The following is a 12,851-nucleotide window of genomic DNA, read 5'->3' on the forward strand; positions in this document are numbered from 1 at the left end:
TCTACTCCTGCTCCTCTCCCCGTCTTCTGTCGCCCCTTGGTCCCCCCCCCCCCCCCCCCCCCCCCCCCCCCCACCCTCCCCTGCTGCTAAGCCATCTGCATCCCCGGTCCCAGCCTGATGCATTATGCAGATGTGTTTAAAAAAGAAAAAACAACTTTGCCAGGGAGCCTTATGAAATATTTATACCTGCAGAAAGCCATTTCCCAGCCAAGCTATTAGATCTTGTTAACTCTGTACATTAATAATTGAGCTCACTCCCTTTTTCACCCCTCTGGTTTTTAAAGCCCTTCATTCCGTTGTGACCAGAAATTAGAATTCCCTTTTGATTAGCCTTTTGTTTTCCATAGCCTTTTCCCCTCACTGCCCTCTGAATCGCTGCGCCCGCACCTCGGGAGAAAAATCTTGACACGGTGTGATGTCATCGCCCAGTCCCCGGGAGCGTCTGCTCACACCTGCCGCTCCAAAAAAAATGCACCTGTCTTTTTACCTAATCCCACCAGGCCCCGGTTCTACAAAGGGAGGCATTGCACCCTCGTTTAAAATTTCTGGACTTTTGTTACAATCAGTAATCCAGGCTTTCAAAAGACAGCAGTGACTCCCAACCTGGACCTGGACCACAGGCAGGACCCGTAACACCTACACTATTTCTCACCGCTGTTGCCGGTCACTGTAGCCACACCCCCTTTTCCTCTCAGACGCACCCTGAGTCATTATGTTCCCATGCATTATCTTTTTTATTCATCTATTCAACCAATCATTTATTTAAGCATGTTCAAGACTGTGAAATTTCACTGTCAAACACTTGACTCCTTCATGACACGATCATCAGACACATGAGCATGCATGAGCTGACCCCGAATCAGTCTCTCTTGGCAGTCGGGAATAGATGAATTATTAATGGCTGAAACCGTGCAGTGAAACGAGAAGCATTATGTTTCATTATACCGCAATCGTCTGCCGTGACGTCGAATCAATCCCGGATGAGTTGAGACGCTGGCATCGCCGGCTCTGCACCCGACAGAACCCTGAAAAAAAAAAGAAACGTTTTTCTAGAAGTGTGTCGTCTGCCACACAGCCTCCCTGACGCTGATCACGAGTCTGTGTGCAGTACCCAAACGTTTGTTTAGGGAAGCGTTCACCTCTCATGTTTCTCTCTGAGTGACCCGGCTGAAATCTTCCTCCCCCTTACTCTCTGTCGCCCCCCCCAGGTGGTGGCGTACCACTACTGCCAGGCGGATAACGCCTACACCTGCCTTGTCCCCGAGTTTGTGCACAACGTGGCGGCTCTGCTGTGCCGCTCGCCGCACCTCGTTGCCTACAGGGAGCAGCTGCTGAGGGAGCCGCACCTACAGAGCATCCTGAGTCTGCGCTCCTGCGTGCAGGACCCCCTGGCTGCCTTCAGGAGGGGGGTCCTGGAGCCCCTGGATGTCCTTTACAAAGGTAAAAATTTTAAAAAAAAAAGAAGGTGCTGTTATCAGCTGATGAAGTAATATCAGATACTTTTCTTTTCAATCTGTTAGGTTAAACTTAAAATGTGACTTTGTGGCTTGATCTGAATCCAGGAGCAGGTTCAGATTTAAAGACAAATCTGTTTCCAGGAGAAGAAACCTCTTACTTTTCAGTTAAGTCCGTCATTTATGTTTATATTCTCTGAATTGTGCCCGTTGTTCCTGATTTCTCAGAGAGGAAAATCAACTCCGAGGAGGATCTCATCATCCTCATCGACGGTCTGAACGAGGCGGAGTTCCACAAGCCGGACTACGGAGACACCATCGTGTCCTTCCTCACAAAAACCATCAACAAGTTCCCTCCCTGGCTCAAACTGGTGGTCACAGTCAGAACCACGCTGCAGGTAGAGACACCAGACTCTCTCTGTGGGCTTAAAGTCTTTATGTGTGATTTTTCACACTTAAATATAATAGAAATCAAGTATATCTGAAAATAACTCTGAGTCATGACTGTCTACAATGGGTGAAACACCTGAGTCCCACTGTCTGTGATGTTTTCAGAGTTTTCAGAGTCCTATCTTCACTTTGTTTACATCGCCAGGACGGCCGGCTGACTCCTCCCCTCACGTATAAAAGTTGTTTAATTGAGGGACTAGAGAAAAGAAGAATAACATACTGTACTCACTGCTTAACTGTGTTTCTAGATCACGCTCATTTCAGGTAAATTTACATGCAGTGTGAAGATACGAGCATAATAAAGATCGCTAGCATTAGCATGCTAACACAACAATGCAGCGCCAGTTGTTTTGGTTTCATGCTGGTGCTCGAGGGCGACATCTGCTGGATCAAAAAAATCACATATAAAGCCTTTAAATCTCACTACTTGTTCAGTAACTAATCCTCAGCTGTTTCATTTTTAATCTAATTCAATGTTGTGTTTTAAAAGCCGATATGGAAAGAGGAAAGAGCTCCTGTCTCTTTGTGTCGTTTTATTTTGTCTCTATTGTTCAGAAGATAGAAGAAAAAATGTTTTTAAAATCTAACTGTTTGTCGTTTTCCTGCTTCATTTGTCTCCTCTTCCTCTCCTTCATGAGATGTAGACTAGTTAGTCATAGACTGTTTAAAGTTAATTTTAAACCTTCGTATGAATCAGTTTTCTTCAAATGACTAAGCATGTAGGCCGTGGTCAGATATATAAAGATATCTCTGGACCAACAGCACTGTGACTGGAAATGTTTCTGACCGCTTCAGGAGATCACCAACGCGCTGCCGTTCCACCGCATCTCTCTGGACGGCCTGGAGGAGAACGACGCCATCGACCAGGACCTGCAGGGCTACATCCTGCACCGCATCCACAGCAGCCCCGAGATCCAGAACAACATCTCGCTCAACGGCAAGATGGACAACACCACCTTCGGCAAGCTCAGCGCCCACCTCAAAGCCCTGAGCCAGGGCTCCTACCTGTACCTCAAGCTCACCTTTGACCTCATCGAGAAGGGCTACCTTGTGCTGAAAAGCTCCAGCTATAAGGTACGTGGTTGTTGTTTGTATGAGGTTTTCTCGGGTTAAGCTCAGAGAGGAGTCAGCTATAAAGAGAAAATCAGCAGATAGACCAAAAGCAGGGATGTTGACACCAAGCATTTAAAAATATTGATCGATTTTTTAAAGATTTACACTTTCAATAAGCATTGTTTTCTAACATGCACATACAAACTCCACACAGAAAGGATTCAGACTGCATCAGTGTGCAGCCATTATTGAAGTTTGCTTTAGTATAATTGCAATTAAGTTAAAGTTGTTTATGCATCCATGTTATCATTGCAACATGAGCTGCTGATTGCTAATTTGGCCGTATTTTTAATGGAGCTAAATTGCTAAATAAGTAAGCGAATACCACAGGATCATTTGTTGCTTCCCCCTGATGAACTCCCTAGCAACAGGGCTGAGATGCGATGGTGGTCGAGGGAGGGGGGGCAGTTGTTATGATATTGTCTGAGAGAGAGAGAGAGAGAGAGAGAGAGAGAGTCCAAACTGTCAGACTTTGTAAACCGATATGTAATCGACGTCTAGTGTGCCGAATTTTAGCGAAGGCAGCGCTGGAACGTCGTCTTTTAATGAACCTGCACTCTGAAGAAAAGTACTTTCACAAGTTCTTCCCAGCACCTTGTTGATAAATAATGCAGCTGAATTGTTTTTAGCCGGCATTTTATATTGAAATATTTTATCTCGCAAGCAGCAGATTCATTTAATTTCATGTATTCAGCCGCGCTCCCAGACTCCATAAAAATGACAACAGATGAATTTACATTCTCCTTCTCTGAGGGAGGAGCGCGTGGAATAGTCTGAAGACGCACAGTGCAAACACAATGCATTATTTATGTCCTGTAGACTTGATCCAAATCAGCATCGCACTTCAGAGTCTCTGCTCTCCCTTCTTCCTCAGGTGGTTCCAGTGAACCTGGCAGAGGTTTACCTGCTGCAGTGCAACATGCGCTTCCCCACACAGTCGTCGTTCGAGCGGGCGCTCCCCCTGCTCAACGTGGCCGTGGCCTCGCTTCACCCGCTGAATGACGAGCAGATCTACCAGGCCACCAACGCCGGCTCGCTGCAGGTAGTAGTCTGTACATATTTAAACACGTTCACATAGAGAGTCTTTAATACCTGAAGATGTTTTATGGAAAAGGTATTTCATGAGACGTCCTGATATCAAAGTCTTCTTTTAAACAAATGTTTTTTTTAAAGTGGGTTTTGTTTAATACACAAAGTGTGCTGCATTCATTCTGCCTTCTTCGATCTAGACATCAGCTTAAACGTCTTAAAGCAATCATGTGACGTTTAATAATGTGAGTTGTTGCGTGCAAAGATCGTCTCATCCCGAGCCAGCTCTGAATAACAAGTAACACTGACGCGCGTCGCTGCAGGGCACGCTGGACTGGGAGGATTTCCAGCAACGCGTAGACAACCTGTCAGTCTTCCTGGTGAAGAGGCGGGACGGCACCCGGATGTTTGTTCACCCGTCCTTCAGAGAGTGGCTGATCTGGAGGGAAGAAGGGGAAAAGACGAAGTTCCTCTGCGACCCGAGGTGAGGAAAAAAGAGGGGGGAGAGTTGCTCTTTCTCTGGGAGGCTGAACGTGATGTTTAGCAAGTTTAGTCTCTTCTCAAACTCTGCTGGAGAGTTCCTTTAGGGGCCTTTCTGGCAGCAGTCCCTACATGCACCAGGATGCATGCACGTTGCATCTGCAGCGTCTGCCTTTCCTTGCCGCATCACCTCAGCTGTATCATAAGATGAAGCGGGCTTCTTTCAGACCAAAAGTAGCAAAGCTTTAAAAGCTTTAAAAAAATTCAGTCATATTTTTAAGTTTTCAAGTGAATTTTTGTAGTTAAGAAAATGTGCAGAAGTTTGCTTGCAAGTTTTGGTAATGTGAAACTAGAATTTACTCAATATCGGGTGTCTAGGTCTTGTATTTGGTTGCTGTGGTAACAAAACAGGTATCAATACTGTTTGATTTTTACTAGCTCATATCGAAGTTTGAAATTCTCCTATCGTGATGACCTTACCTCTCACAGTCTACTCCGTCGACTCTTCTGCCTTGCTGTAGTTGAAACTAATCAGCTCTGTTGAGAGCTCGGCCGTGCCTGTGTTGTTTATCAGGCGTCTGTAAAACGAGATCTTGCTGTTCGTCACAGGTACACTACGTTCATCTAGCAGAGGAAGCGGGATGCGTTTTTTTTTTATTTCCTGTCCTGTAATTGGGAAGAAAAAAAAAAGTTGCGCCCCAACTGTTGAGGCGACAACAGGATGTGATGACCGGATGAGTCACGTGTCTCGTTGTGTGTGTGTGTGTGTGTGTGTTTGCAGGAGCGGCCACACACTACTGGCCTTCTGGTTCTCTCGGCTGGAGAGCAAGCTGAACCGGCAGCAGACTATTGAGCTGGGCCATCACATCCTCAAAGCACATATCTTCAAGGTATACCGATATTTGTCTCCACACACACGCACGCACGCACACACACACACACACACACACACATACACACACACACACGCACACACTCACAGAAGCCCACACACAGCTGTGGTCTGACTCCACAGTAATGAATATTTACTCTCTCTCTCTCTCTCTCTCTCTCTCTCTGTTCAAGGGCCTCAGCAAAAAAGTCGGGGTTTCCTCATCTATCTTGCAAGGCCTGTGGGTATCCTACAGCACAGAGGGCCTTTCTGCAGCACTTTCTTCTCTCAGAAACCTTTACACCCCCAACATTAAGGTGAAGGAGGATTCAAAATTAAAGAATATTTCAACATGATCTGACTTTGAAATTAACTCGTCTTCTTTTCTTTTTTTAAAATATGCTTCACAGAATTCTCCCTCTCTCTGGCGTAACGTAGTTTAATATTTCTTTATTTCTTCTGTTTTTTTTTGTGTCCAGGTGAGCCGTCTGCTCATGATAGGCGGGGCTAATGTGAACTACCGTACCGAGGTGCTGAACAACGCCCCCGTCCTGTGCGTCCACGCCCACCTGGGCTACATGGACATGGTGGCTCTGCTGCTCGAGTTCGGCGCCTCGGTCGACTCTCCGTCTGAAAGCGGTCTGACGCCGCTGGGCTACGCCGCCGCCGGGGGTCACATGGCCATAGTGACGGCGCTGTGTCGCAGGAGAGCAAAGGTGCGTGGGAAAATTGGCGAGGAGAGGCAGATTGTGCGACGGGATTGAACTCTTTTTCTTGCTGTTTGTTGACCTGATGAAATATATTTTGGCTGTCGACAGGTGGATCACCTGGATAAGAACAGCCAGTGTGCTCTGGTTCACGCAGCCCTGCGGGGTCACATGGAGGTGGTGAAGTTCCTCATCCAGTGCGACTGGAGCCTCGGTCCGCAGCAGCAGCAGCAGTCGTCACAAACACAACAACAGGCGTCTTTCACCAAGAGCCACGCGGTGCAGCAGGCTCTGATCGCTGCAGCCAGTATGGGATACACAGAGGTACAGCAGGGACGGGTTAAAGACGGGTGATGCTTTTAAAGTTGAACTCTTGCTTGTTGCAGTTTTTACTGTAATATTCAAATGTGAGATTCACTTTTTCTTGCAGCATTATGTTGCCATGTGAACCACATTCACTTCAAGGCCGTTCTAACCTTGTAGTATTATTTATTCATTCATGAAAAACCAAGCCTTACAGGCTTACCGTTAACTTTGTGCATATTTCTTGAATATTTTTGGCCTCAGAATTTCTTTTAATTCATTATTTTATGGGTTTTTTTTAAATTGTATTGCAATGGCTGTTTCTGCAAAAAAAAAAAAAAAAAACTGCCTTTTTAAGATTTTTATTTAAAAATAAGACGACACTGTATTAATCCTTCAACACTGAAATGATTTGTGCTACATCAGCAAATAAATCACAAAAAGAAGACGCAACAGGTGGTGCACAGATGAAACCACATATCAAGGAAAGTTAGGTCGAAGCAACAAGTGGTTTTTATCTCGGTCAATATTTGCGTTTGTGCTGTTTATCTGAGTCTCTTTTGGAGGCGAGCTCGGACATTAATCTGTGTCATCTTCAATCTTGTCGTCCATCAGATTGTGTCCTACCTGCTGGACCTGCCGGAGAAAGATGAAGAGGAGGTGGAGCGCGCTCAGATCAATAACTTCGACACCCTGTGGGGGGAGACAGGTGGGGGGGGTTTACCGACTTGAGCCAGACATAACGTCGATAAAACCTTTCCCTCCGCACTGACAGGCGCCTGTGAATGCTTAACCGTTCACATTGTTTTTAAAATCCTGGGACAAACATGAACTGTTCTATAGTTTAGAGAATGTGTTTTATTTTATTTTTCTGTGTGTGGCTGCGAGGCAGAGCGCTGCAGTGCGGCCTCTGAGGGATCACTCTTGTGTGTCTGCTCTCTGCTGCGTCAGATGCTGCCGGCGGTGCAGTGGTGTCATTAGAGCACAGACAGGGCTGGGCTCACACAGAGGAGGAGGAGGAGGGGGAAGGGGGGGGGGGGGGGGGGGGGGGGGGGGGGGCGGGAGGATGAATGTGATCCACGGTGCTCAGAAATGACGCGTTTGATGGCCCAGGCGGTTGAGAAAATGTGATGTATCAATGTAACCTAAAGCGATGAAACCTCGTCGCGAGGGGTTGTTATTCCCCCGCTGCAGCTCCTCTCTTGTCGGCTGAAGAGGGGGACTTCTACTCACTCAGCCGTGGTTTCATGTTTATAAGGGATCACGGTCGTTCTGGAGGATGATTTGTAATCACAGAGTTGCTGGATAGGTCAACTGAAAGTACACGATACAGCCAGAGGGAGAGTATGTACAGAATATCAGCATGAGGCGTGAGGAGATGTACTAACTGGACTGTGTAGATCAAAGTGTTCCTCCAGCAAAGAATACAAGAGATGAAGCTGAAAACAGCTGCTATACTCTTTTTCTTCTTGCATGTTAATAAATGTTATTTGGAGTCACACAGAGTCACAGATGATTGTAGAGTCATGGTTGGTTAAATTGATTGTATTGGGGTTGTGTTAGAGATGCGCCGATTGGGGAGAGTCAGGGCCGATGACGATACCGATGTTTCAAATTACAACTTAGTTTTTGAAGTGAAACCTCACGGCCTCATGGGTGGAAATAGGATCGAGCCGATGATAATGAATGCAGAAAACAAGCTGTCAGGGTAGTAATGTTTGGGCTCCCCTTTTGCAAATAATCGGTGGAGACGGTAACACGACAAATTACATTTACGTGTGCCATCCCTGTTCTCTGTGCGTCTTCAAATCGTCTGTGCTCAGAGGACGAACGTGACGTGAATAATTTGTTGTGTTTCGGCCTGGGTGACACACTATCAAGAGAAATGGACGTGCTTGTTGTCTTTCTGAAAGTTCAAAACAGAAAGAAAGGATGCTGTAGTTGATCAATCTAATGAGTATCAGCCTGAAAAATCCAGAATCAGTCAGAGCAAAGTTGAAGTCGGGGTCATCGCCTCAGGGCTTCTATCATTCTACTTAAAGAAGATTTGTTCATTCTGCTTAAATTATTCCAATTATAATCATTACATTTGAGCAGATGTCTTTTCAAAGGACTCTCCTCTCCTCTCCTCTCCTCTCCTCTCCTCTCCTCTCCTCTCCTCTCCTCTCCTCAACTCTCCTCTCCTCTCCTCAACTCTCCTCTCCTCTCCTCTCCTCTCCTCTCCTCTCCTCAACTCCCCTCAACTCTCCTCTCCTCTCCTCTCCTCAACTCTCCTCTCCTCTCCTCAACTCTCCTCTCCTCTCGTCTCCTCTCCTCTCCTCAACTCTCCTCTCCTCAACTCTCTCCTCTCCTCAACTCTCCTCTCCTCTCCTCTCCTCTCCTCTCCTCTCCTCTCCTCTCCTCTCCTCAACTCTCCTCTCCTCAACTCTCTCCTCTCCTCTCCTCTCCTCTCCTCTCCTCAACTCTCCTCTCCTCTCCTCTCCTCTCCTCAACTCCCCTCAACTCTCCTCTCCTCTCCTCTCCTCAACTCTCCTCTCCTCTCCTCAACTCTCCTCTCCTCTCCTCAACTCTCCTCTCCTCTCGTCTCCTCTCCTCTCCTCAACTCTCCTCTCCTCAACTCTCTCCTCTCCTCAACTCTCTCCTCTCCTCAACTCTCCTCTCCTCTCCTCAACTCTCTCCTCTCCTCTCGTCTCCTCTCCTCAACTCTCCTATCCTCTCCTCAACTCTCCTCTCCTCTCTCCTCTCGTTTCCTCTCCTCTCCTCAACTCTCCTCTCCTCTCCTCAACTCTCCTCTCCTCTCTCCTCTCGTTTCCTCTCCTCAACTCTCCTCTCCTCTCCTCTCGTCTCCTCAACTCTCCTCTCCTCTCCTCCCCTCTACTCTCGTCTCCTCAACTCTCCTCTCCTCTCCTCTCCCCTCCCCTCTCCTCTTTTTTCTCTTCTCTTCAAACAAGACTTTGATTCCCAGAATTGCTTTTTTTTCCCCCATAGGGCACAGATCACTTCGTTTTTAATATTTTTATATGACACTGTGAAACGGGAGCTCATAGACATGAACCTTATGAGAATTATTTCTTAACTTTGCGTAGCTCCATTTTGAGTTTCAGCTAGTTATTAAACTGTGTAGACCACAACTGCAGTGCTTGAGTTCACTGTCTTGCCCCTGTGGCATCTTTTGCCCTGCAGGAGGAAGCTGTGTTTAGAAAAATAAAAACCTAAAACCCAGTGTACACAACTAAAGAGCCAGTAAGCCACTAGCAGGGAGCATATAGCAGCTGTTGACTCGGATATTCCCCCTCGGAAGCCAAAACAGAGTTTAAAATTGAATATTGGACTTTCAGCATTCAACACATGGACACAAAAAATCTCCTAATGAACCATAATGTTGCTGTGTTACTGCTGGAAGAGAAAATGAGGAACTGTTTCTAACAAACCTTGAGAATGATTATAAGTAAGTCAATGGTGTTTCAGTTTAAATGTGCTTCCACCGCCCCCTAGTGGCCAAAAAATCTATTCCAGCATGTTCAATAATGACCTCAGAGGAAACTTACACCTTTTCCAACAAGGAACACGTCGCTGTAGGAAAAATGGAACTAAAAATCTGATTTCTTTCCACAACGTTGACCCTTCTCTCCTTATCTCATCTCTTATTTCTTTTTGTGTGTTCAGCTCTGACTGCGGCCTCCGGTCGGGGGAAGCTGGAGGTCTGTCGTCTGTTACTGGAGCAGGGGGCTGCTGTGGCTCAGCCCAACAGGAGAGGCATCGTCCCGCTGTTCAGCGCCGTCCGACAGGGACACTGGCAGGTAAGAGGTCAACTCAGCCGTCTATTTAATCTAATAAATTTGATTTGAGTTCCCCGAGACTTTGCTTAGCTCCAAAAGGCTGTGCGGATGTAGCAATGACACTGTAGAAACAAAAAATGGAACTGCTCTACCTCAGAAAGAAAAAGGAATATGACACTTTTGTATATAATGACATTAGTTCTATGTTTGTGTATTTCAGATAGTGGACCTCCTCCTCACACATGGCGCTGACGTCAACCTGCCTGACAAACAGGGTCGTACTCCTCTAATGATGGCAGCCTCAGAGGGACATCTGGGCACTGTTGAGTTTTTACTGGCTCAAGGTAAGGCACTAAAAATAAGATAAAAATGGAAATCTGTGTTTAGAACAAATTTTGGTCAGGTAGGTCTTCATGCATTCCACTTAAAAGACCACTACGACTAAAGCCAAAGTACATTTAAGGGCATTTACACATCACAAGAAGATAAATAAAAAGATTGTTATGTACTGTTTAAAGATAAAATACATATTTTAATCTCTGTTATTCCGAGCCTGACGGCCATGAAGAAAATGCGTTGACTAAATCGAAGTGACATTGGATGGTCAGTTTGAAGGATAGACTGAGATTTATGCAGGCACCTTTTTGAATTGCTCTGTTAGACACGTCTTCTTAACTCCGATCACTCTGCCGCTGCGCTCTGGGTTTTTTGACAGCAATTCCTGTGTGTTTTTCCATCTTTGGGAGTGGGTGCAGACAGAAAGTCCGACCTGACAGACGTGCAGGAGAGTCAGATTAGATGTGTCCGTGAAGCCAAAGAGAATAAACTTCCTTTGTGTATTTATAGAAAATGATTGTATAAATGTCTAAAGTAAGAAAGCACGAACAGTTGTTGTTGTGCTCGAGAATTTTTACTTTTTCATACAAAAGTTATTCACAAAAAAACAAGCAAGAACCTCACTGATAAAAATGAGCGTAATTATAACTTGTGTACATAATTACAGCCAAATTAAATCAACAACACATTTTAAAAAGCCATCAAAACAGATTAAGCAGTTAGATTAAAAAAGAAAAAAGGGATGCAGATGGAGCATACTTAGCGTCATGAAAGTTATCTCTTCATTGCACTTTACTTTTTCTCAGGAGCCTCGCTGTCTCTGATGGATAAGGAGGGTCTGACCGCTCTGAGCTGGGCCTGTCTGAAAGGTCACTTACCTGTTGTCCGCTGCCTGGTGGAGAGCGGTGCGGCCACTGACCACGCAGACAAGAACGGACGCACGCCGCTCGACCTAGCTGCCTTCTACGGTGACTCTGAAGTGGTACGTTTCCTGTATATATCTATATATATATAGATATATACAAAAAGGACAAGGGGCCGAGTATCATACCCTGAGGTCTCCCTTCACCCAGAAATGTGCCCAGAAAGGAGCTTTTGTGTATTTTAACCTCATTTGGATGTATGACCTTCGCTGTAGAGATGGATTCGTTTCTCATATTCGTCTGCTGAAGGGGTAAAAGTTTACCTGTGCTCAACTGTCACCTGATTCTTAGACGAATAGCTACAAACATGTTTTTGTGAAACTGTAACTAGCTGGGAAGCCAATTTTGGTCCAGTATTGTACTGACAAGAGTGTGATGTGGAAACATGAACCCAGCAGAGCAAGAACTTTAAATGGAGGTTGCACTTCAGGCACTTAAGAGGGAATTGAGCAAGGACACCTTGTTCTCTTGTTATCCCGGTCGGATTTTGTTACTCGCTGATCTCGAAGAAAAATGTCAACCGCCCGCCTTCTGGATCTCTCTCACTCACTCTTCTTGTGAAAGTACGTCTGAGGTTCACTCTTTTTTCCCCTTTCTTTTTTTATTAGCATTTTCAAAGCTGAACAAACAAAAATAGGGCAGTGACCCATACATCAAAATTATCAATACAACAACAATGCAGGTAAAAAGTAACCAAATGAGATATACAAGGCAATAAGTATAAAAAAAAATCAAACTTCAGGTAGCCGTGTCAAAGATTGTTCTTTAAAAAAGCTGTTCTCACCACATCTCTCCGTCTTCTCAGGTCCAGTTCTTGGTCGACCACGGGGCCATGATAGAGCACGTAGATTACAGCGGGATGCGTCCCCTCGACCGGGCGGTGGGCTGCAGAAACACGTCGGTGGTGGTCGCCCTGCTCAAGAAAGGAGCCAAGATAGGTAAGAGCAGTACGAGAGAGTAAAAGAGCTGAGAGGATCTCTTCTTGTGCAGCATCTTTGTCCAATGTCGCGGCGTGATTAAAGATGATTTGCCTGCTGTGGAATGAGATACAAAAATGAGATTTGTATTCTGGTTGGAAAAAAAAAAAGATCATGCGTTGGAGTTCAAGCATGAGCTGCATGAATGAAAGGAGAATCCAAAGATGGAACATTGCACTTTGGTTTAAGTACACGCCCCCTGCTGGTCATTTAAGAGCACTGTAGCATTGTACTGCACTGAGCCATGGATTCAGGTTTGTGTCTCCATGTAGCTTAAACCACTACCTGCTACTGTATGTCGTCCGCCCCCTCCACGGCTGCATCGTGCTGCTTCTCCTCAGCTATTTATGGCTCCGATGTGTGTTTCTTTTTTATTGTACTACTGTTGCTGCTGTGTTGTTTTGCTCTCTCTCTCTCTCTCTCTCTCTC

General features: G+C 45.7%; 1 protein-coding gene across 16 annotated transcripts in view; it reads left to right on the forward strand.

Annotated features, from left to right (window-relative positions):
- The window catches only part of tanc2b (tetratricopeptide repeat, ankyrin repeat and coiled-coil containing 2b), a 173,048-nt gene that overhangs the window by 154,087 nt on the left and 6,110 nt on the right, over positions 1 to 12,851 (forward strand). For all 16 annotated transcript variants that reach the window (XM_061028725.1, XM_061028726.1, XM_061028727.1 and 13 more), the window contains 14 exons: positions 1,209 to 1,440; positions 1,683 to 1,852; positions 2,700 to 2,978; positions 3,892 to 4,059; positions 4,370 to 4,530; positions 5,308 to 5,416; positions 5,592 to 5,714; positions 5,877 to 6,113; positions 6,216 to 6,428; positions 7,023 to 7,116; positions 10,074 to 10,207; positions 10,407 to 10,530; positions 11,329 to 11,504; positions 12,251 to 12,383. In XM_061028725.1, the coding sequence (XP_060884708.1) occupies positions 1,209 to 1,440; positions 1,683 to 1,852; positions 2,700 to 2,978; positions 3,892 to 4,059; positions 4,370 to 4,530; positions 5,308 to 5,416; positions 5,592 to 5,714; positions 5,877 to 6,113; positions 6,216 to 6,428; positions 7,023 to 7,116; positions 10,074 to 10,207; positions 10,407 to 10,530; positions 11,329 to 11,504; positions 12,251 to 12,383 (2,353 nt within the window). The remainder of the gene's footprint in view (positions 1 to 1,208; positions 1,441 to 1,682; positions 1,853 to 2,699; positions 2,979 to 3,891; positions 4,060 to 4,369; positions 4,531 to 5,307; positions 5,417 to 5,591; positions 5,715 to 5,876; positions 6,114 to 6,215; positions 6,429 to 7,022; positions 7,117 to 10,073; positions 10,208 to 10,406; positions 10,531 to 11,328; positions 11,505 to 12,250; positions 12,384 to 12,851) is intronic.

Source organism: Labrus mixtus, chromosome 21 (assembly GCF_963584025.1).
Source record: "Labrus mixtus chromosome 21, fLabMix1.1, whole genome shotgun sequence".
Classification (NCBI taxonomy): Eukaryota; Metazoa; Chordata; class Actinopteri; order Labriformes; family Labridae; genus Labrus; species Labrus mixtus.